Raw genomic sequence first — 25,000 nt, 5'->3', positions numbered from 1 at the left:
CTGTGATTGGAGCATTGAAATCCTGACCATGCAGTCACTCAGTTAGCACCTTTGACCATATACTGCATATATGTTACTGATCTGAATATTGACTGCAATATGATACCTAACCTACTGACCCACATTTACAATTAGCCTAGTTAGATCAAAGATAAATCCACAACGATTCTGTTCATATTACGGTTACCAGACACACACACCTGCCAATTTTGGCCATATATATTGTGTAATAATTGCTATATTTTAAATGACTGAAAGATTACAAACCTCTATTATATTGATAAACACTTAAACGGATACAGTATCAGGCTTTCAGATTTGAAAAGTACAGGAGGACTACTAATGACTCCCCTAGGACACCATAGGGGGTCTTTTCACGCTCTATAATCACACCCTTAAGAGGCATGATGGAGAGCTTCACTAAAAAATCACACCCTTAAGAGGCATGATGGAGAGCTCCACTAAAAATCATACCCTTAAAAAGGATGATGGAGAGCTCCTTGAGGGCTCTCCATCATGCCTCGTGGGGTGTGATGATGGAATCAGGACCAATCCTCAGTCTAGAGTGAAATTCAAAACGAAAATTGGGATGTCATGTCAATCCACTGATTATCATTCATCTTCACCTTCATTCATTCAATGGCTTCGTCATGATTACATTCTTTTCATCCAACAACCCAACACTAGCACACAATTAATAAAGAGTGATCGGATGTAAAAAATTAACTTGTTTTATTTATTCTGATCTTCATCTTAGAGACTCTAATCCATGCTACCGTGCATAATTTCAGCGAACGAAATAGTCATCACAATGCCATCTACAAATTAGGCCACAATTACTTTGTAGCGTGTAGCCACTAATGAGCCCCTCCAGCGCCTAACGACTGTTTCACATCGGCAGAAAACCAACTTCTTGGCCACGCTACGAGTGGAGAAACGTACCAGGTAACGTTGTGCGCCCTACCGTGTAGGTACTGTATTTGGATGCTGTTGCTCTAGTTGTATAAACCAGGAGGCGGTAGCTAACCTGCTACGCTCTGCCATAACTGTTCAGCTTACTACACACCACGAAATTGTTGTGTGTGGCTAACCTTTCTGCTATCCCCGCTACAGTTTGACAACGCTAAGGAGCGCGAATATTTTCGACATAATACAACAGACTTTTTTGTGCCGCGATTTCAACGCACTTTTATGAAGGCCACAATGATGCACGCACCATGGCACAATTCGGTTTTCGTGCGCGGTGGAGCAGCAGATCGCCGCCCCGCATTAGAAAATGAAGAGCCTGCAGTATTTACAGCATAAAAGGTATGACAAACGCAGGCAGGCGGCTCGAATTAAGCGGCCGAGAGGGCAAGAAGGCCATTTTTTTTATGGGGCCACGTGAGAAATCGGCCCTTGAATTTTCTCATAAGAATGGAAAGGCTACAGAGAGCAATTTTTAAAAAGGCAACGCAAGGCAACTTTGCAAAAATTTGAGAAGGGTCAGCCAAGGCACTGTTTGTAAAATAAAGGAAAACTCATAACAAATTAGTACATCAACATCGTCTTGCTTTTAATGTACAAAACAATATGCCCCCATGTACAAGCTTACATCGTAACACCGACCCCTGTACCCACCTCTGCTAATGGAAGTACAGTAACAATAAATTTTATATGCCCGCTATCAGGAGTGAATAATTATCCGATGCTGTTATTGTTCCCTCCTGCAACTATCGGTTTTAAGCTCATCATTGCAACTACAGCACGCACGCGCACGTGTTATGTTGATTCGACTAAAAACGAAACTAGGACAGTAGATTAAAGGGCACCGACGGCAATTACACAAAAGGGCAAGGCAGGTGACTGCCGTCGGTCGAGTTGGATTTTCAGGGGCAGTACGGCAATTAATAGGGGCACCGACGGCAATTCGGCAATTGCCGTCGGTGCCGTCGGTTAATTCGAGCCCTGAACGGCAGGATATTGTAAAGTATAGCTCCACCTATCTTAATTGTCATACCTTGTTTTTGTGTGTTCCATGCTTGATCAATATTCCATAGGATAATGCAATCATCAGCACAGCTGCACAGCAGTGACCCTCTACCAAAGCTGACTGCTGTCACTGGTCTACTGTGCCCTTGCAGTTCCAAAACCTACATTGTGAAAAATGCTGTTGTTAATTTAATTTATATAAATTATACATATTTATAAAAGGACTGGCTAGTATATAGATTTGCCTACTTGCCCGGTCGCAATGGCTTCTGGTTAAAGTGAGGAGCTCAATATCTCGACATCCTCTCTGAGCGTTATATTTAGTAACAATCTATCTAGATATTAAGAACAAATCCACAAAATGGCTTGAAGATGAACTAGGGTATTATCTTGCTGTTGAAGATCCAGGCACACACACATGTACACAAAATAGAGAATGAGACAAGGAGAGGGAGAAGGAGAAAGAGGGAGCGGGGGAGCAAGAGAGTTAGAGGGAGAGGGAGAAACAGATACAGACACAGGCAAACACACACACAGACACGCACGCACACACATGCAAAAAGATAAAGAGAGAGATAGATAGAAAAAGGGAAAAGGGAGAGAGAGACAGACAGACACGAGAGAGACTAAGAGACAGAGAGCGAGCAGGAAGGGTACGGCATAGAGAGCCAGACAAATTAAATTTAAATAATTACAAGGCCAAGTTGAGAGGATGGATTAATTATTTATAATTTCGATATGAAATTGTACATGATGCGACGAAGCTGGCAGATGCTTGTACACGTACCTCTTCCGAGATATCCTCCAAGCTCCACACGACCACTGTACGACCACCATGAGGTGAAGCCACGTATAATCCATTGCATGCCACTTGTACATGTGTTGAACTACTTTCTAGTGACATAGACTTTGCATGCACCAAAGCCATGCCTTTTAATTCACTCCCAGAGAAATTGTCATTAAAAAGACACTCATACAATACGTAACCATCAGCACATCCGACGACTTGCGTAGCAACTAACCAATTTTCGTCAAACAGAAAAAGCTCACAATTGAAGAAAAAGCTCCTTATGAATCATTGACACATTAGAACTTGTAAACATGAATTGTGTGATGTGTTATTTGTCTTGCACCTAGACTGTTTTAGGCACAATGAGGGCGTGCGGACACCTCATTTCTTTTAGAGATCACATCTTGCACTGAAGACATTCCCGAGTCGCTGGCTAGACGTACCAATACTACCATTGCTTCACCGCCCACACTGGATCAATACTAGTATTAATACTAGCACGCGAGTGAATCACCATCGCCGCTAACAATGGCCAATGCGACAGCTCCCTGAGCTTAACCATAAACAACTCTAGCTGTTATAAGTACAAAATAAAGAATCTGTTCTTAACTAGGCATCACCAAATGACCACAAAATGTTTCTGATTATGAAGTAATGCGATCTGCGATAAATTATACATTTTTTCAAAGGGGGACGTGAAAATCGCCGCCATTAGTTTACATTCCGTCGAGGTACGCTACCATAACGCCAATTTCAAACAAATTATTCAAATTTCTAGAAAAATTTTCATTTTAATAACATGTAATTATCATGCTATTATAAATAAAATTTGCTTTATATTACTATATTACTGCTAATTCTAGCAAATTTGTTTGCATTTTAGCATAGATTTTAGCTATTTATTCAGTACATAAGCGACCTTTAAAAATGGAGAGTTGTGTTGTCATTTATTGTTGTTGTGGTTGTAGCAGAGTGTGCTGCTCATAGTTTGCATCCATTTTATACTGTTTTCTTGATGAAGAAATAATAATAAATACTATGGCGTCTGTAAAAGTTGCGGTTAGGTGTCGACCATTGAATAAAAGGTACGTAACGCGCGATCAAACGTCTTTGTAACTCGAACGTCATTTGCCATTTGAAGTAGGGCCTACTGTAGTATTGTACTGAAGTAATGTGATTCTGAGTCACTCATGGCCCAGGTGCGTATTATGTATTGCAGCTATGTATTGGTGCATATGTGTGCGCATTATACGGATTGAATGCATTTTCCTTAACTGGTAGTGGTAGAGCAGTTATTACCGTACTGAAACTAAAATAGTTGCTATACTATACTATGTATTTATATATATAGCCTTTATAGGGCTAACTGTGTCTGTGGCGTTAATAATAATGGATAAAAGATCATACAGTGTCAATACAGAGCCACAGGTTAGTGACGGAAGTGGCAGCAAATAAAAATAAATTAATTTTGGTGCCTATCTTCCCCGATTCTTACATTTTTTTAACAAATGTTTTGTATTTCTAAAGGGAGGAAGCACTTGGTAGTTCTGTGATTATCTCTATGCAAGGAAGAAAAACTTTCATCACAAATGTTAAGGTAAGGTTTTACTTGTGGATTGTACATCAGTCATTTGCACATCTCAATTATGATTTGTGTGTTTGAAATTTGTATTTTGGAAGCAATACAAAGTTATACAAAACAAGGTGTATGGTGCATTTAAAAAAAGTTGTATGCTGTATCTATACTAATTGTATGCTGATTTGAGAAAAGTGAATAAGTTTTAAAGGCGGTATTGTCCTGGATCGCACCACTCTGAGAACTGCTGGGCCTGTTAACTTTTGACTTAGTACACCCTTATTATAACCAATCACAGTCTGCCTTTCTACTACATGCATTGTTATAGGCTTGTTAATTTTTTGTTTCCTCTATAACATCAACCAGAAATCTGTCTAGTCTGTAGGTGATGGATTATGTCAGCTTGTAACTTATAATATAAGATATTGCTATTCAAATTGATAAAATTTGTGTATGTATTTCTAATTCATACTTCAGGCCCCATTGGAGGCATCAGGAGGAGATTCTGGCAGAGAACGAGCAAAGACGTTTGCATTTGACTTCTCCTATTGGTCTGCCGATAAAAACGATTCACACTGTATCAACGAAGACACAGTAAGTACAGCATTTATATATACACAATAAGTACAGTCAGTAATGCCTTTAAATTGACTACATCACGAATTTTCGATGGTCAAATTTGTAAAATTTTTGTTGCCATTTTTTTACATTAAAAGTAAGAACTAACGGGACTAAACGTATCATCAAATCTTTACCTGATAAGATTGTTTCTCAACTAGTTAAAAATCAAAAAAACCTGGACGATTCGATATTATGTTCCTGACATTAATTGCTTGCTATGGGCTATGTATGAGTCACGAGTATATGTTTTACATCGAACAATATAGTAAGATAGGAAGTATAATGCAGCAATTTAACCATAAAGGGTGAATAGAATTACTTATATTTTGTGAAAAGTGGGATTTTTAATTTTTATTTTGACTATTTACGGTGACGTAATCACTTTAATTGCATGGTAGCAGTTGATGTCTGAGGTGTTGTGTTTGCATTTATACATAGAAATATACATGATACATGCATAAACCTATAAGGTTGGGGGGGGGGGGCATACACACCCAGTTTAGTGTGTGTTTAAATACGTACACAGGTGTGCGTGCACATGTCTGTGTTTATGTGTGGGCATATGTGTGTGTGCGTGCGTGCGTGCGTGCGTTCGTGCGTGCGTGCGTGCGTGTGTACATGCGATTAGGATGTATTTGTGTTGTACACATGCATGCACATACCCACGCATGCATGCATGCATGCACGCAAAACACCCACAAACAAACATATGCTCACACATGTACGCAGACATGTGCATGCACAGATGTGTGTGTATTCAGACACACACACACCAACTTGGGTATGTATGTTACAATGTACGTTTCCCACACACGCGCACACACACACATGTACGCAGGCACACAGAAATGTACACAATCCTATTAATGCATTAAAGCATCATATAAAGTCCACAAAATTATATTTTTGAGATTACCATGTATGACACACTATGGATGCTTTAGATCAGTTCTATTCCATGCAGTATTTTCTCACATTAAAAACAGTGGCAGCAAACTTTAAGTGAGATCTGCATGTCAGATTCAGATTTAGATTAATTTTATTTTGCACTTTTCATTCATTTGTACAGATCATTTAAGATAGAAGTAAAAAGGGAGAGAAATAAATAATATTAGAGAATCGATAGGTTTAAGGTGAATGTGCGTAGTGGTCAAAGTAGCCATAAGCTTTCAAGTTGACCACTACCACTGGTAATAAAATGTCTGAGGGAAAAGTACAATTAAACTAAATATAGGAAATAAGAGGGAAAAAAATATATACATACATACATGGAAACAGTAGAAAAAAAAATGCAATTGATGTAATAAGTAATAAGTAACAACAAGAACAAGAAAGCAATTATAATTATTATAATATATAACTAATTTCTAATGGTCCTAAATAACATGCACTAATTTAATTTAATTGATCGTAATACTGGCTGTCAAGAAGGAATAGCTTATAATCATGTTTAAATTTACTGTGAGGCGAGGTTTTAATTTCAAGAGGAATTTCATGTGCATGCATGATTCTCACAGCAGCAGCCAGACATTACGTGAGTAATGGCGAATGCTGATATGTCACGCAGAAACGTACAGCATGCGCTAATGAATGCTTTGCGTGATTGCCAAACCTGTACATTAAAACAAGTAGCTCTATTGTGCAGGGTTTAGGTGTGGCTGTAGATTTGGCTCTACAGGCTTATGTAACAAAATCAGTTAAAACGGAGGATTTTTTATCTGTTATTTTTAACGTTTGCTTGTCCTATTTATAAAGTGGTCCTACTCTTTCTGTCATTTTGTGCTAAGAACTTGAAGGTCAACATCAGGCCAATTTGTTTTGTACGTTTTTCTTAAATGTGTAAAACTGTATAGAAATTATAATGAGGGCTTGAGGTCCTTGATTCGGACAAATATAACTGGTTGTTCAGTTCTGCACTGTAGATAGACATGCTTTCAAAGGCCCCATAAGCTGGCAATACTGGGAGTGAGTCCATCTGTTATTTATAAAAGGTCCGGTCAAAGTATATTATTAGAACCAACAGTTTATTATTACAATATGCCCCATATAAATTTACGTTTGGCTTATGGCTCTGGGCAGGGTGCGCAGTTCAACCTAGCCCAGTTCTGATTTCTGAATAACTGCATATTAGTGATTTTTTTTATTTAGTGTCCTAAAGCTAGTATCACCTACTCCAACCTGATGCGAGATGGATGTATTTTGGTTGTCAGCATGCAGATGTTGATAAAACATTTCCTATCTACTAGGGAGGCAGTTAAATAGACCTACCAAGCCACCTTAAAACGATGTCTTGTTTGCAGTAATCTGACCCAGCATTTGTGATGCAGTAAATGCCTAGAACAATCTTCTACTAATTCCTGCACACCTGCTATAAGTCATGTTCGCATAATAATCCGTAAACCTCAAAATTCTTTTGTGAAGAGGCGAAAAATGCCTCGGTCAATGGTTATAATCCGCTTGGCGAGGTACAGTAACTGGGAACTCGTTCAAGAGTGGCATCAAACTTTAAACGTGCGAGCCTTGAATAGAGCTTGTCGCTGTAAAGGTGTGACTATTAGGGTTCCCTACTGTACATGTGTAATGCCATACTAACCCTTTGCTTCTTTGCAGTGTGAGTTTTTCCATTCATGGTAATTAAGTTCCACCGGTTCCATCGCAATTATCTGTAATTATAAGTCTGTACACTCGTGTGCCTAGTGTAAATGAAAGAACATGCACATGCTATAAATCACTTTCGGTTTCTTTAGTGGATATATACGTGTGTTTCCCCCTATATTTCTACACAAAACCATTTTCGCTAATTGCTGTTCCCTACTTCTAGCAAGGCCTGTGACTCATTCCATTACGTTCTTACACCTGCTTGTTTATTTATATGTTTTAGGTGTTTGCAGACTTGGGTATAGGTGTAATAGATGCAGCCATTGAAGGGTACAATGCTTGCGTATTCGCTTATGGCCAGACAGGTTCCGGGAAGACGCACACCATGATGGGTTCCCAGGTACAATAACACATAATATACGATAATTACAGTGGACTCCTGAGATACGTATTTTTAAAATTCGTTCCACAGATTTGTTCGTATCTCGAACCCTAGATATAGGACGCACAGCAAGTGCAATCATGAGAGCACAACCACATTCAATAAGTCACATACTTAAACTGACTCACCGAAAGAGCGCACTAGGCCCATGCCCTGATTGGCTGATTCGTAAGACGTTCGTATGGAATTTTATTCGTTCGTCAAATACATTACATTCAACGGGATGTCGTTCGTATCTTGAAAATTCGTATGTCGAGCCGATCGTATCTCGGGGGTCCGCTGTGCATGTTTCAAACTGCGATCTGTAACACATTTCAATCAGCTTGCACGTGTGTATAACTAGATTGTTACTGACAATGAAATTTTTTAATCGTTTTTAGGAGAGTCCCGATGTTGTTGGTTTGACACCAAGGATATGTCAGGTGAGTGTGTGTTAAAGATACTTATTAATGCTGACTACATTCCTCTGTATGTATTTGGTATCAGGACTTATATATAGTTGACATACATTAATTATGATGCTCCTGCATGTGATGTCAGTTTATTATCTTATTTTAAATTGACAACCTATCTCTAAACCCAAATGTCAAGCTAAATTAATATATTTTATCTCTTTAACTTACAAAGATTCATAGTCATATTTTAGTTAGTTTTATGTTTGTTCTTAGTAACAATGTATTGAAGACTTAATTACAGTTTAGTATGATTAACGTTGAGCAATACCTTATCTTCTTATTCACCTTTTAGGGGCTGTACAACAAAATAGAAATGCTCAAGGGTGAAGGCATAAGCTTCCGAACCGAAGTCAGGTAATTGGGTAAATTTATACTTTAGATTTAAAATTGCTTCACATCAAAATGATAGTTCTTGATGTCTCTGGTGTCAGAATTTGGAGTTAAAGTGCATGTGTTGTCATCGTTAATGAGTGATAAATATAAATTATGAGACATTATTTTATTAATGTTAATTAAACTAAGAGGGGTTGAAAGTGTGTTGTATGGTTGTATGTATTTCAGTTACCTAGAGATTTATAACGAGAGAGTGCGAGACTTGCTATGTACGCTAGGTACAGGCGAGGAGTTTGGTACACACTCGCTGCGTGTTAGAGAGCATCCCAAGGAAGGACCCTACGTTCAAGGTGAACATACCATTTGTTGAGCTCAGTAGAATTTCAAGTTTCTTCATAGCTGTGACTTAACTCTTGGAGCCAAAATGACTGTTCGCGATATCGGGGTGATATCTATCTATGTATTTTCTGGTCTCATAACTTTTAACTGTGGTCTACATTATGAATAATGTGGTAGGCATGCTACTTATATAGATAATATCAGGAATACATAATGAAGATTATTATCTTCTGTTGATAATATGTAACGTGTATTGTCTTCTACTTCATTTAGATCTCAAGTTGTCAATACAAATATAATATAATTCAATTTTTAAGGGGACAATGTTAATGAACCATTGAAACCAAAGTTGTAGAATAAGGATTTACTTTGTGGTTTAATCTATTCATCAATGTCTTTTTAATCTTTTTCAGATTTGTCCAAACACTTGGTGATGAATTATGCTGACATACAAGATTTGATGAACATAGGAAACAACCGCAGGTTTAGCATTTCATATATCATCATTATTCTGAAAGTTGCTTGCTTTATAAATATTATCAAAATGCATGTTAGTGTTGAGCATATAGATGTAAAAAAATTACATTGTATATGTGTTTGTAACATAACCTGCCACTTTTTAATACGTGATGAAAGATTATTGTAATAAAGACACGTTAAGTCTAACCTAGTCGCCCGACTTTTCCCAGGACAACAGCAGCAACACAGATGAACGATACCAGTAGTAGGTCTCATGCCATCTTCACTATCACCTTTTCACAGGTAAACACATCTCATGATCAGTGACCAAGTAACCAGATTTACATTATGTCAGAATGTAAGATGTCGTTTGTTGATGATGATATGTTGTAAATTGTTAATGTATATGGTAATAGTGTAAAGTTTAAATAGTTATTTTACCTATTACACAAGCCACTGGTATTAATAACTTTTCTTTGAGAACATGTTCACATTGGCATGTGTTTCTCTCTGTAGGCAAGGTTTTCTCGAGATATGCCGAGTGAAATGGTGAGCAAGGTTCACCTTGTTGACTTGGCTGGCAGGTAAAACTATTATATATGTCATGCAACTAATTACACGACAGCTTTACACGTATGCTATGGAATCCAGACTAAAATGACCTCATTATAAAGGTTTTACAGGGCATTAGTGCATGGGCATAGAAATACTCTTGAACAAAAATCGTGTCTATTTATGAGCTCACACAATATTTGACCATTTACTGCATCACGTGATAAATCGTTGAAATTCCATTGGATAACGTCGCAGGTACTAGGAAGCAATAGTGCCCGCCTGAGCGGGCACTATTGCTTGCGCGACGCATTGTTATTATAACGCATTGTGTTCACGTCAGGAATCTCCTGCGTCTGGGCGCCACGCAAGAGTTTCGAATTAATGGCGGTTGTGTTTGTGTCGAGCGTTTTGTTACATCGAATGCACCGGCAAATTAGGGAGTATAAAGAAGGTATATAAGCATGAAAAGTAAACAGAAACACTAATTGTATTTTCATACATTTTATTTTGTACAAATAACACACAAATATACTACTTGCTGGTGCTAGAAATTGTTCGTTTAAGAAACTTTGTCTTATTCACTTCATATTTGCCAAGTAGATTGCAAAGTCATGTGATGCACTAAAAACATTAATGCCTGTTGTTGGGGGCACTATGCTATCATAGTGTTGCTTTGGGAAGGAATAGTGCCCTCGCTCACGCAATTTTGACCATTTCTTGGAGCAATTTTTAATTGTTTACTATCATTATTGTTTGCAAGCTAAGATTACTGTGATGGTAAATTTAGTCTGCTGCTCCATAAAGTGAGTCGTTGTACTGTAACTGTGCATTCTGTATTGACAGTGAGAGAGCAGATGCATCAGGAGCGACGGGCGTCAGACTAAAGGAGGGAGGAAGTATAAACAAGTCTCTCGTCACACTTGGAACGGTCATACATGCTCTGGGTGAGAAACTCTGCTATTTCCATCTGCTCTAGAACAATCATGCTGCACACAGAAATCGTGCGAGTAATCAAAACTCGATTATGCAAAGTCAAATGTGCACCCGTCTTTAATTATGTGTTTCATGTGAATTCATTGGTTAGGCTCATGTAGTTAAATAAGATTAAATAAGAACTTTTATCAACATTTAGATGATTGTATAGTGTTTTAATACATACTGACTGCGTAAATTTCCTTGTGCTGTTTGTACATGTGATAACTTATTGCATGCTTAACAGATTTAAAGGTTCTGTTTCGCAGACATGAACATTGTTTGCCAGATGTAAGAATTGGGATTAGTGATTTTGAAGATCATGTTAGCATACTTGAATGTTATCTTTAGCATACCTTGTGTGTACCACACGTGAACATGATGTTTTGTATACCTTGGCAGAGTTCTCCAAGCTTTTTCATTATAGCATGGCGGGTGCTGCCTTTACGGTCCTAGTTGCAAATCGCCAAAGGCGGTTTGCGTGCTAGGGAGGTCCGGGGGCTATGATATTTAGCATGGCGGCTATGATATTTAGAGTGGCGGGTGCATTTTAGGATGGCGGGGCTCGACGATAGCCTGGCGGGCCGCGAGGCTATAAGTGCTCTTGGAGAACCCTGCTTGGGTGTACCACACTTGAACATTATCTTTAGCATACTTGAACATGATGTTTAGCATACTTGAACATTATCGTTAGCATACTTGAACGTTGTGTTTAGCATACCTGAACATTATCGTTAGCATACTTGAACGTTGTGTTTAGCATACCTGAACATTATCGTTAGCATACTTGAACGTTGTGTTTAGCATACTTGAACATTATCATTAGCATACCTGAACATTATCATTAGCATACCTGAACATTATCATTAGCATACTTGAACGTTGTGTTTAGCATACCTGAACATTATCATTAGCATACTTGAACGTTGTGTTTAGCGGACATGTGCAGCGTAAGATCGCCGGAGAAGAAGCAGATGTTCATTCCGTACAGGAATTCCGTGCTGACGTGGCTCCTGAAGGACAGTCTGGGCGGCAATTCGAAAACTATCATGATCGCCAGTAAGTTTGCTATACCTTTCATTAATTAACTGAATAATTTAATTATGTTAGAGGTGCATATATATTTGGTTATGTAAATTGATTGATGGTGGTAACGATAATGGAGATGACACTTAGAAGTGTGAAACTTTAGTTGGCGTGTGCTGTGAGTTAAGACGTTGAATTTAAGCTTTGTAGTAATCCTACGTCATATATGCGTTGACTCGAGTGATTAATTTGTTGCAGCCATATCTCCAGCCGATGTCAACTATGCAGAGACACTGAGCACACTGCGATATGCAAACAGAGCCAAGAACATCATCAACAAACCTACTGTCAATGAGGTATGCAGTGGCTAAACCTTCAGGAATAGCTAGTATTCCCTTCCTCTTCGAGGTTTCGTTGTATTTCTTAGTACTGTGTTTTAAATATCTGCAATCCTTACATTGAATTTCTGTTATTGACAACAGTTAGTGCACAATTTGGCATCAATCTTTCATGTGGACTATAGAGGATTTTTTTCATACGAATTATAGTTCTAGAAATGTGAGTTCACTCTCGTTGTTGTTTAACAGGATCCGAACGTAAGGCTGATCAGAGATTTGCGATCGGAGATTGCCAAACTGCGAGCCATGCTGGGTGGAAATGTGGTGAGTTCGCTAATTTACCAGTTGCCAAACTGTGTGTGAGTCTTTCAATTAGGCGGACTTTCTGCCATTCTGTGAGTTGTCTGTAATGTGATATTGAAGGTATAGCTAGTAATGAGGAGTACACAATAAGATACAGATCACCTTAATTCAGTGCTAGTAAGGCAGAACTCCGTGAAATGTGGGTAAGAATTCTATGTAACATACAATAGGTACATGGCAGTAGTACATATGAGAGCGCAATGTGTATTGATGTGACTACGACATGCGTATACGTGCATCGAAATATATATATACCTGAACTGGTCTTTAGCAATGAAGCAAAGAGTTGAAGAATAATCTTTTAAAATTTTTAGTGAATGATTGTTAGTGATGCACACAGAAAGCTCAATGTACATGCATTATCTATAGTCAAGTTATTCGAAATACAACTATGATGCATTACAAATTACAAAAAATTTCCATTCTTACACTGATTTGGTTAATGATTTAATCCAGATGACGTAGCAGACTTGTGTATGTTATATATTACTATAATCAGCAGTGAATCGTATTCCATGTATTAACACGTGAACAATATCTTGTCATCTTTCTATATTGCTTGTAATTTGTGCTTCAAATTTTCTTTCAGAACATGTACCCAGGAGTCCATGAAAGGTTGCATGAGAGTGAGGCCAGGGTAAGTATCCTTGACTTTTACCAACTCTTCAATTTATGCTTTTGATGTGTTGTAAATAAATCGGTGGGGATATCGGACAAAATCAGAAGAGTGCGATTGTAATATTGTAAACTGTTGATTGAATCGCCTGTTTAAATTTTACGCTTATACATAGTTTAGCAGGTAGTTCTCCGTAAAAAAATTATCCAGAATGTTCAATGTACATGCAATATCTGTGGTCAAGTTATGTGCAATACAACTATGATGCAGGTAAGCATGGTTTAGCATGTAGTTCTCCGTAAAAAAACATTATCCAGTCTTGCTCATAAGTCACCGGTCGCGGATCAGGACACCGCTATTTCCGACGCTATCTCTAACCGCGTGTGTGCTGCGACGACAGGTTAAGGTGTTGACGGAGGAGTGGCAGGGGCGCTGGCAGGAGATGAGGGAGATACTCACCGAGCCGAGCCTCGGACTGCGCAGGGAGGGCCTCGGCGTCGTGCTCGACTCCGAGCTGCCACACCTCATCGCCATCGACGACGACCTCCTGAGCACCGGGGTCATCCTCTACCACCTCAAGGTCAGACAAGGTCAACTCTGCTGCGCTCACCACTCACGGTGTTTGTGTCATGCAGTGACGTCGATGCTTACGCAGTGAATTGATGATATACTGATGATGAACAGAGGCAGTTAGATAGTAAAGTCATTTACCTAATTACCGTAAATAATATACCGATCGATATCAAAATATAGCCGATACGACGTTCTGAAAAATGTTGAAGGTTAATTAGCAGTACCTGGTTAGATGTTACTGTTTGTTATAATGTTGCAGGTAAATAATATACACTAATAATGATAACAATATTGAAAATAAACAGATTGTGGGGTGTTAGACATACGTTTATATTTATATTATTGCCTGTAGTTATACATATGTATATATATATATATATATTCTATAATTTACTGTAATATTAGACAGTTAAAATAACAGGCATAGATGATATAAAATATATATTTCTGTTAACTATATAATATGATATAATCTGATTGTGCTGGTAATCTAACCATAGTTCAACCGGAGATCTGCAATGCACGTGGTAGTTTATACATGTATGCTTACATCTAGTACGTAATATCTGTTTCACTTAATGCTACCTTAGGAGGGGAAGACAAAGCTGGGAATGGAAGGGGCTGCTACACGGCAAGATATATGTGAGTGCACATTATAATTATTATCCTAATATAATCCGGAATACTTCAACTTCATACAATATTAGAGAACCTTTTACCTCCTTTGTATGTTTTAACCAGCCACATAGACTACATATCACTGGTTATAATAATGAGCTTAATCTTAAGTTTGAGAACTATAATGTTATTATACTCTAATGTGGCTGAAGGGGTCGTTCTCGTTTCAGGTACTACATATATGTACCCGAGGTACATATATGTATACACAAAGTGTACCAGACTTGTACTACAGAAGTGTACCCTAACCCTAACCCTAACCCTAACCCTAAACATACCTTATATAAAAATATAAACATAATACTAAACAACCTAAAACTACCTCGGGTACATATATGTAGTACCTGATACGACAACGACCCTTTGTGCTCTAATGTGTCAACAATATAGTGTAAGTGATTGTATCATAATAAACAACATTTTGAGACAACTTATGTATATTCTAGCGTCATGAACACTGCTGTGCTGCATGCATTGGCTACCATAACATATTTATAGACAAAGATACCTTTCTTCGAGCAAATTGTAAATGCGTGGATGTGATATTAATTGTGAGCATTATCTTGTAGATCTGAGTGGATTGGAGGTGGAGCCGGAACACTGTGTAATAATGCACGATAGCGACGGCGTTGTCACGCTGATTCCACAGTCAGGTGCACAGTGTGTGATAAGTGGCACTCTAGTCGAGGAGGCCACACAACTAAGCCAAGGTACTCTATATATGCCATATTTTTCGCATACAGATGTTTTCGCGAATTCAGACTTGACGAACAATTTCGCGAGTGGTTAATTTCGCGGTCGGTGAATTATAACTTATTTGGTATTATTCGATATGAATTATTCACGTGTTGTTATTTTCGTGGTCGCGGACGTGTTCGCGAAATTCACGAAAATTAAACCGCCGCGAAATATACAGCGTATACAGTACGTGAAATTGTGGGTTAGCCTCACTTGATCGCCCAGGTTGAATCGAACCATGATAAATTGAAGGTAATAGCAGTGGTGGGTAAAGAGAAAGTTCTAGGGAGTAAGGAATGCCCCAGTCCCTCCCCCTTGTCACTGCAGGTCCGATTTTCCAATATGTGGCAAAAATCTGTCTGAGTGAAAATTAGATGAAGTACTTCAGAAAAGAAATTTGAATCATAATTGGATTGTAACTGTATTTCTCATATGTACGTATGTACATGTATGCATTAATTTTGTTTCTTTAAAATGATATTGTTTTACTTAGTTTACATAAATGACAGTAATTTTTAGTAATGACAGTAATTTACTTACCAATACATAACTGTTGTAGTGTTCATTATACAGCTGAAGCATATGCATGTGAATATACAGGAGGTTAGACTGTTAGAGTAGTTTTCGATTGTTCTCATCGTTACCTTTTATTCGTACTGTTACACTGTAAGTACAAAGTGTGACTCGAAGCAGGCTGAGGTGATATCTCGTATATATGCCCTAATTAATTGTGCTGGTGGTTCTGGAGTCATGCACTTATTAGGACCAATCAGCGGATATGCCGTTGTGTGTTTAATGAGTAATTATTGATTATGTTAATGATCACTTATTGCTATTGTCCAGCAGTTGTCCAACCATCATGGCCGCAGCTGTCCCTGTGAACCGTACATAATCTCATACATCCATATTGACCAGTTGTCTCATCCACTCTGCTCTGTGGACCACACTTGTTAGAAGCAATTGTTTATATCTGTTGAAATTCTGTCAGTAGTAGTTCGTGTGCCCTGTACTCTTGCACATGGATTGAAGTGTTAAGCAGTGCATACTATATTGTGTTATTGATGCCTCATTGAGAAACGTGCTTTACATCTCGCCGTGTGTAATGAACAGTTTAGATGAAGGGCGTAATCATTGTGTTGTAAGCATGGTGATGTTCACGTTTCAGGCTGTGTGATATTACTGGGTCAGTCGAACATGTTTCGCTTCAATCACCCTGCAGAGGCAGCCAGTCTGAGGAGGCAAGGACTCAGAAGCGTATGTTTAATAGTCACGTTGCTACTGCTGTTAGCTTTCAACCGTTTGCGGTGCTTATCTGTGTTTGCCATAGTTTAATTGCTCATTCTACATGTATGTACAATGCATGAGCTAATAATTGATGTTAAAATACCAGTTTCGGTTAGACGTAAGTTCAAAACTGGCTCCTGAGTAAAAGAAAGACAAACGTGCAAATCTTTGGTGGTTTAGTTTTTTGTCCTTTTTACTTATTTATTCAGTATTTATCACAGGTTAAATATGGAATTATTTGTTTAATATTATGTAGGGTTTATTTATTATTGACGGTGCATTATCCTAGCACACAACTGTAGAATGTCGGATTTCCGACTTGTCACGATGCATTCAATTAAATGTTTTGCAATAACTAGTTTACCATTACTGTAAGTAACAATAGTTAGCATTCGTATTACTCTAAAATCATGAGTGTTTTGTATGTGGTTAAAGTTGCACATTATACACATTACAATAATGGGTGTTTATCAAATTGTGTGTAAAAAAAGTGAGTGCATAGACCTTGACCTAGAAATTCGCTGGTGTTCCACTTATTGAGAATATTTTATTCTGGGGTCTGAAAATATTAAAGTACTCGTGCAATGTGATTGTTTCATTTACTGGAAACTGATATGATCTTGTAGACGTTTTCATCTCTCTGTTTTGGCCGAGGTTTCTCTGTGGTAGACTCCTCTATGCGTATTAGTTTTTTCGAAAAGGTAAACAAAAGGCAGCACTGCGTTCTCCATACATCAGCGATAGCGGCATAAGCAGTCAAACGCTTTCATTTACACAACGATGTTTAATCTTCCCTCCTGCCACACAGACGGCGAGTACATAAAAGTAGGACAGACGTAGATAGCTAATATTATTATAGTCGTAAAAGCTAACGACAACAGAGCGAACGTCTGGCACTCGCTAACAGTCCTGCCTGCCGTGGCGATCGCTAACGACGCATGCGTCTGCGTGTTTTAGACGAGTCTGGGTATGTCACGCACGTCTCTGCTCAGTCAGTCGATGTCGGATCTCGTGAAGTCGACGGAGAACCTGACGCTGCAGAACGCGAGCATCGAACTCGAGATGAAGCATCAGCAGGAGCTGGAGCAACTCGAAGCCAAACGGTAAGCGTGGATTTTATGTCGTCCCCGCGGAAATCCGTTCACGTATCAGACGTTTATGTTTCACGTTTTATATATGTCTCTCTCTCTTTTCTCTCTCTCTGTCTCTCTCTCTTTCGATCTCTCAGCTCTCGTCTCGTCTCTGCTGCTCTGCTCTCATCGTCTCTCGGTCCTCTTTGCTCTCTCTCTTCTTGTCTCATCTCTCTCTTCTGCTTCTCTCTCTCTCTCCTCTCTCTGCGTCTCCGTCTCATCTCTCTGCGTCTCAATTCTCTCTCATCTCTCTCCTCGCACATCAGTCGAGCGGCTCTCGTCATGCTGCCTCTCTCTCTTTCGAGTCTTCTCTCTCATGCTCTGGCTCTCGTCTCGTGCTCTCGTCTCTGCTCTCATCTCGTCGCATCATCTCGTCGGTCTCTGCGCGCTCGTCTCCGTTCTCGGCGTGCCGCCTGAGCTCGTCTCCGCTTTGGCTCGCAATCGTCTGCTGTCGGGCCCGGTCCTCTCATCATCTCGTCTCTCCTCTCTCAAAGGTCCGGCTTGCTCTCTCTCTCTCGTCCATCGTCCTCTCTCCTCTCGTGCTCTATTAGTAATATTATATTTCTCTCTCTTTCTCTCCTTGCTCGTCTCTCTCTCTCTCATCCCTCTCCTTTCCTCAGGTGCTCCTCTTCTCGCTTCTCTCTCTCGTCTTGGTGTCTCTCTCTCCTTTCTCTTCTTCGGTTGCGGGTGTCTCCTCTCGCCGTTCTCTCTCCGCTGGGGGAGAAAGCCCGCCGCCCTCTCCTGCTCTTCCCGCGCACCCTGCCATGGTCGGGGAGGTCGGAAGGGAGCAGGGGCGCGTGGGGTGGTCGGGGGTCTCGGTGTCTCCTAGAGGTGGCCGTGATGTGTCGCTTGCGGGTATGTCGGAGTCTTGCGGTGGGGGGATAGAGTAGAGGCGATATAGGCGGTCACGGGGTGAGCGGTGCGGTGCAGGCGATAAGGGGACGTACGCGCGGGAGGGGTGGAAGGAATGCGTGCGGTTAGGGTGGGGGGGGCGGGAGGAAGGCGGGGAGTGGAGGATGGAGCGGAAGAGAAAGGAAGGGTGGTGGAGAGAGCGCTTCGAGTTACGTCGAGGAGGGGTGCACAATGCTCCGGCTCTCGGGATGTCCCGTCGATGTGTCTGGCGGAGAGCCGGTCTGGGGCCTCGGTGGGGTGCGGTGGGAGGGCTGGGCGAGGAGGGGACACCGGCGGGCAGGGCGAACTGCAGGGCGTCGTCGCGGTCCCACGACATGGGAGCGGTATGCGTATCTCTCTCGAGGCGACGGCTTCGGAAGTGCGTCTTGGGGGGCCAGTCGGTCTCTCGACCGTCGAAGCGTGGCGGTCCGCGGTTCGTCCCGGCGGGCCGGTCTTTCCGCGAACTGAGTCGTCCTCGTCTCTCTCTTTGCTCGCGTCTCTCTCATCGTGCTTTCTGTCTCTGCTCGGTCTCGGTCTGCTTCGTGCTCTCGCGATTGCTCTCTCTCTCACGAGGGGTCTCCTAGTCGATCTCCCGTCTTTCTCTCTCTCACTCGAGGGGGTCTGTGCTGGAGTCCTGCTAGCCTCTCCATGCTCAGAGCGGGGGCGGGAGCTGGGGGGGGTGTGGTCGGGACCTGGTGCTTCCTCTGACTGTGCCGGGTATTGTCTTGTTTCTGTCTTCTGGTCTCTCTTTCGCACTCGGCCCGTGCTGGTCTGTTTCTGGCGTGTGAGTCTCCTAGTAGAGTTGGAGTGGCTGGTTTTGTCGTGTGGCTCATGACTTTCGCAGTTGCGTGAGTAAAGATAAGAGGAATGGCGAGAGTTTATGTTGCGGATTGGCCCATATTGGAGCAATGCTATATCCATGTGATCATGTGAACTGATCTGATCAAGTCTTATTAGATGCATGTATATAGCTATAATATAGATTAGATCATGTAATAATCTCGTACTATGCGAGAGGGTGAGGATAGGTGGGATGGTAATATGGCGTGTATTAGTTGGATTCGATGCTTGGCAGGGGTGGAATGATCTGTATATTAGGGCCTTGTTGCGATGCCAGCGCCGGCGGAGCCCCCATTAGGATCAACATACGCCGTAGTGGAGTTGTGGCATGATCTATTGTGTGCAGCATCGAGGGCGTAATATTAATCACCACTGATTCAGTGTGTAATGAGGATTCGGTTAAGATATTATTGATCATGGTCGTGTATCTATATCTGAGATTGAATGGCTGGTCAGATATATCGTATCGTGGAGTTGAGAGTGTCATGGTAATAGCGACCGGGGATATTATGTTGAGTGATGCCGTGGAGGGATATCTAGATTACTATGTGTTTTCGTGGTAGATAATCAGTATGAATTCCGGAGGCACGGCTGATTCGATGGTGATATGTCTGGATAAAGTCTGAGAGTGAAGCTGCTTATGTAATAATCTATATCTATTGATAATCGTAATAATGCTAGTATCCACCTAATCTTTTAATATCTGATATCATTGATCATTAAGGATACTATATCTGCTAGTTGATACAGGTTATATCGTATATCTATATCTATTGTTTATGTAATATCGATATCTATTGATCATGTAATATCTATATCTATTGTTTATGTAATATCTATATCTATTGATCATGTAATATCTATATCCACTGATCATGTAATATCTATATCTATATCTAGATCTAGATCATGTAATATCCATATATCTACACTTCTTCCAGTAAACTGATAGAAGAACTGGAGCGATGCCATTTAGATGCAGAAGAGAGTAGGAGAGACGAACAGGAGATGAGAGACCGAGAGATGGCAGAGCAGTCACTAATTATAGAGCGCATACACCAGGAGACAGCACGACTTAACAAAGAAGCAGAGGAGGTAAAAATCACAAGATACTAGTTGTCGTATATAAGAATGTGTGTACGTAATACCAGAAGCCAGAATTTAAGTATAAACGTTTGGTTTTTGACATGTTCAGCTGATCATAATTGAGGTGTAACTGAAGAAGAGGTGTGTTTTGCGACTTTATATATTCTTAATTTGTTTATCGATTGTGTAATTCCGTAATACGTATATGTCTCTGTTTCTTGCAGGCACAAGATAGAATTAAGAGAGAGGAATTAAAGTTGCACCGTAAGTCGATGGATATTGAACAGCAAAGGAAAGAGTGGATGGAGGAGGTTGAAAGATTCCAGGTGGAGAAAGAGCGTCTAAAACAAGAAAAGGTTTGTCTATGCCACGGTTGCCAGTGTGTGTATGTGTGTGCGTGTGCGTGTGCGTGTGCGCAAGCGCGTGTTCATGTGTGCGTTTGTGTGTGTGTGTGTGTATTTGCTTGCATGCATGCATGCATGTGTTTATGCAACATAAAGCTGCTGTTAATACAAACTATATGGAGGTCACAATGTCTTTTAGGAGAAAATGGAGGAAGAATTTGAACAGAGGGAGCTTGACCGGCAAGAAGTCGAGGAAGAGCGATCCAAACTGGAACAGCAGCAGAAGCTTCTGTTTGAACAAGAGAATGAAGGGAAAAGTCCCATTGGTTCTGTTGTCAACACAGCAGCTCAGGTGACTAAACAGCTCAGTAATTTGTGGTAGTTTGTATGCTGGCGTGCTATGTTTATAACAGTTTCTTTCTTGTTTTTTTTCAGAATGAGTTAATAATGGACTCATTGGAGTCATTGCTAGATTACATATTAATAATAATGTACCAAATGTTGATCACATTGGTTTTAAAGCAATCGTTGTTAGGGATATGGTTTTCTGATCACAGTTTAAACAAGCCTGAACTAACAATGGTAAATGGTGAATGAATATTTCACTTGTGTACAATTTATTCCTAGTACATTTTAATAATATTGGTAAAAAAAAACGTTGACGTATCTGTCTCTAGCTCAGTTATTTTAGAGTTGATATTAGCAACACCAGTTCCATTGTTTAGAATTCGTGTAAGAAAAAATATGCAAACGCAAACACGTACTCATCTCCATGTTTCTCTGTGCTGCCAACAGGTGGCGCTGGATGACGATGAGTGTGCTGTGCAGGCTAGGGTGAAGCTGCTGCTAGATCAGGTACTCCAGCAGGATCACGGAGATGACGCTGATGCCGACAGCCTCTCTGAGTCCGGTAGTGATGGCAGCAGGATCTGTCAGTTGGAAGAGAGGTGAGCTAATAAGCCTATTCGCTTACACGTTTAAAACCTAATGGGAGTTTCATCTCATATTTCGTCAGATGGTAGAATTTCTTTTCTACTGGTGTTGTCACTTAACAGATGGTTGAAGGCTTCCAGAGCAGACTGAAATTTAAACGAGCTGCTAGCTAGCTACTGGTAGCAACTGCTGATTGGACCACTCCTCTATATAGCTCAAGACACGGACTGATTATTCACATTATTATAACTCACTACACTCTGATAATACTCTGCAAGAACTCAAGTGCTTCTGTATAGTTGGCTACTTGTGCTCATAGGGTCTATGTCTCCCAGGGTACTGCCGGAAAGTACCCTGGGTACGGTCCGGTATACCGGAACGTACCCTGGTACTATCTAATATGCCGGACCGTAACTCGCTTACTCCACTAACAAGTCTAGGGAGTTGCCTACGCCTACTGCCAGTACTCCCTAACCCTAACCCTAACCATATCAGATAGTTACCAGGGTACGTTCCAGTAGTACCCTGGAGGACATAGACCCTATGAGCGCTACTTGTGCCTGATGAAAAAGAAGAAATCAAGCAATAGTGTGCTGATCATGAGTCACAAAATTGCCACTGGACGTTAGACATCCATAGTAGGAGACTCTCTGAAACTTAGTGTGCCATATATCGATTTGCATATCTTTCTTATATTATTTTTGACACACAAATTTGAGCCTCTGTGGCTTAATAAATATTGTCATTATGCAATGCAGAATACAATCGCAAGAGGAGCAGTTGGAGGCACTGGTATCCAACGAGCAGGACAGTAGATCAGAATGCAACAGGGAAGAGAGGGCTCAGCTTAGACAAGCTATCCTGCAACAGCTAGAGACGGGCAAAACCGAACTCCTACACATACTACAGAGTAAAGGAAAGCGCAGCAAGGTGAAGAGGCTCAACAGCTTGAGGAGCAAGGAGGAGAGACTGGAGTCTAAAATCGAGGTACTCGCCTACTCGGTGCTTATGTTTTAGGCTTGTGTGTATATTACCTGCATCTAAATATTGTTTAAGAATGAAATATTATTCTAAGCATGTTTATCCTAACTGTCATAGTAACTGTCATCATTAACTATAGCATATATTGAAATGACTGGAATATATGTAAATTAAACCCATTTTACATGCGTTTTTGGCAGAACAAAATAGTTTCGTTTCTATTTTGTGTGTAACAGATGTTAAAAAATGCTTAAATTAACAATTAGTTGACTTTATGATCTCCCCCTCCCCTTAAAAATTGAATGGGAATTCCAATTTTTATTTCTATTGTACCAAGTATTGACTGCCTATAAATATCATAATGATGGAAGTTTCTTCCAATGCTTGAAATCTCTGTTGCGCTTCACTAACAGGAGCTAAAGGAGTTAGCGCACCAGTATACGAACACAATGGATGAGCTAGAGGATAAGCGCGATAAATTTGAACGTGAGAGGATGCTCGAACTAGACAAGATCGAAACGGAAAAACTTCAACTTCAGGAGATGGAGGACCAGGAAAGGTAAGTCTCACATTTCTGCAGTAGGTACACTATTTTCTGGCACTGTTTTCCTGGAAAATGTCACTAAGAACTACTGCGTGTTTTCGCAGGATACCCTGAAGTATTTTTTCTTAATGTATGCTTTGTTATTTCTTGGGTGCATTCTTCACACTTGTAGCTTCTCACAAGCCAGTTATTATTGTCACTCCATGTCACTTGTGTTACTTGTCTTTATGGTCTCATCATCGTCTGATGCTCTTGTGTTTCTCTCGCTACCTGTCTCCATACTGTCTCCTCAGCGTCTGACGCTCTTGTGTTTCTCACGCTACCTGTCTCCTCATCTGATGCTCTTGTGTTTCTCGCGCTACCTGTCTCCCTACGATCTCGTCGTCTGACCCTATTGTGTGTCTCATTGGTTTCTATTGCGCTACCTGTCTCCTCTAGTGACACCCTTATGTTTCTCAAGCTAACTGTCTCCTTATCTGATGCTCTTATGTTTCTCACGCTAACTGTCTCCTCATCTGATGCTCTTATGTTTCTCACAAGAGCGTCAGACGATGAGGAGACGGTAAGGAGATAGGTAGCGTGAGAAACACGAGCATCAGATGAGGAGACAGTTAGCGTGAGAAACATAAGAGCATCAGATGAGGAGACAGTTAGCGTGAGAAACATAAGAGCATCAGATGAGGAGACAGCGTGAGAAACATAAGAGCGTCAGATGAGGAGACAGTTAGCGTGTTTCTCGCGCAGGATCAACGCGCTCGTCGAGGCCGAGGTGAAGCGACGCTGCTTTGACGAGACGGTGCGGCGAGCGAAGGCGCTCAAGCGATCGCGGGAGCGCGAGCGACGCACTCGCGAGCAGGAGATGTCGCGGCTGAAGCGCGCGCACGAGATCGAGATACAGCGGCTCAAGCAGCAGCTGGTGTCGCGCACCGCCGACACCGGCACCGCGCTCCCGACAAAGGCAAACCCGTACGCGACAATCCACAACAGCGACTCGCTGACGAGTCTCCGGCGACCGTCGGCGGACGTCGTCGCCGGCGGCAACGACCTCCCGCTGCGGGTCGCCGTGCCCGCGTTCGTGCTGCGCGGACACGGCGCGGATGCTCATTACGAGTACGAGGTACAGGTGGCGCTGCGGGGCGAGAGCTGGGTCGTCTACCGGCGCTACAGCCGGTTCCGAGAGCTGCGGCAGCGCATGGTGGCCGCGTACTCGGTGACGGCGGGGATCCCGTTCCCGCCGAAGCGCTGGTTCCGCAATCGCTCGGAGTGGGTGGTCGCGCAGCGGCGGGAGCAGCTCGAGGTGTACCTGCGCCGCCTGGTGGAGGTGTGCGGCGCCGCGCCGGGGTGTCCGCTCAACGTGGCCGATGGTCGCGTCGTCAAGCACTCGCTGTGGGAATTCTCTTCCTTCTTTAAGAAGGGCGTGTTTGAAACAACGAAGCACGGGACCGGCTGAAGGCGTTCAGTCGTCCGTTAACCCAACGTTGGTAGATTTACCCGTTCTTCTATTCGCTTCGGATGAAGACGTCT

The 25,000-nt window shown here is 41.3% G+C and overlaps 2 protein-coding genes across 2 annotated transcripts in view; one reads left to right on the top strand and one right to left on the bottom strand.

The window, feature by feature from the left end:
• Positions 1 to 3,475, bottom strand: part of LOC106812396 (WD repeat-containing protein 27-like) — a 15,547-nt gene extending 12,072 nt beyond the window's left edge. The window contains exons 1-2 of the mRNA XM_014816267.1: positions 2,759 to 3,475; positions 2,000 to 2,132 (exon numbers count right to left, since the gene is read on the bottom strand). Coding sequence (XP_014671753.1) covers positions 2,000 to 2,132; positions 2,759 to 2,899 — 274 coding nt within the window. The 5' untranslated portion in view covers positions 2,900 to 3,475. The remainder of the gene's footprint in view (positions 1 to 1,999; positions 2,133 to 2,758) is intronic.
• Positions 3,476 to 3,681: 206 nt separating this feature from the next.
• On the top strand, positions 3,682 to 24,993 carry LOC106812394 (kinesin-like protein KIF16B). The gene is made up of 27 exons (XM_014816264.1): positions 3,682 to 3,846; positions 4,289 to 4,358; positions 4,815 to 4,931; positions 7,840 to 7,956; positions 8,379 to 8,420; positions 8,746 to 8,807; positions 9,015 to 9,136; positions 9,539 to 9,608; positions 9,815 to 9,887; positions 10,101 to 10,168; positions 10,983 to 11,083; positions 12,048 to 12,170; positions 12,396 to 12,493; positions 12,725 to 12,799; positions 13,428 to 13,475; positions 13,855 to 14,034; positions 14,618 to 14,669; positions 15,275 to 15,415; positions 16,609 to 16,697; positions 17,685 to 17,830; positions 20,530 to 20,683; positions 20,899 to 21,030; positions 21,218 to 21,370; positions 21,814 to 21,965; positions 22,710 to 22,938; positions 23,346 to 23,491; positions 24,221 to 24,993. Exons 1-27 carry the CDS (start codon positions 3,800 to 3,802, stop codon positions 24,924 to 24,926), a joined length of 3,513 nt encoding a protein of 1,170 aa, XP_014671750.1. The 5' UTR covers positions 3,682 to 3,799; the 3' UTR covers positions 24,927 to 24,993.
• The last annotated feature ends 7 nt before the right edge of the window (positions 24,994 to 25,000 follow it).

Source organism: Priapulus caudatus, unplaced genomic scaffold (genome assembly GCF_000485595.1).
Source record: "Priapulus caudatus unplaced genomic scaffold, Priapulus_caudatus-5.0.1 Scaffold642, whole genome shotgun sequence".
Lineage (NCBI taxonomy): Eukaryota > Metazoa > Priapulida > Priapulimorpha > Priapulimorphida > Priapulidae > Priapulus > Priapulus caudatus.
Note: the sequence above shows the minus strand (reverse complement) of the source record. Positions and strands in the feature narration are given on the sequence as shown.

Excerpts from the sequence above, each read along its gene's own strand:
- LOC106812394 (XM_014816264.1), top strand. The coding sequence starts at position 3,800 with ATGGCGTCTGTAAAAGTTGCGGTTAGGTGTCGACCATTGAATAAAAG. Across the intron at positions 10,169-10,982 it reads CTTGTTGACTTGGCTGGCAG|TGAGAGAGCAGATGCATCAG; the intron begins GTAAAACTATTA and ends CTGTATTGACAG. Across the intron at positions 14,035-14,617 it reads TCATCCTCTACCACCTCAAG|GAGGGGAAGACAAAGCTGGG; the intron begins GTCAGACAAGGT and ends ATGCTACCTTAG.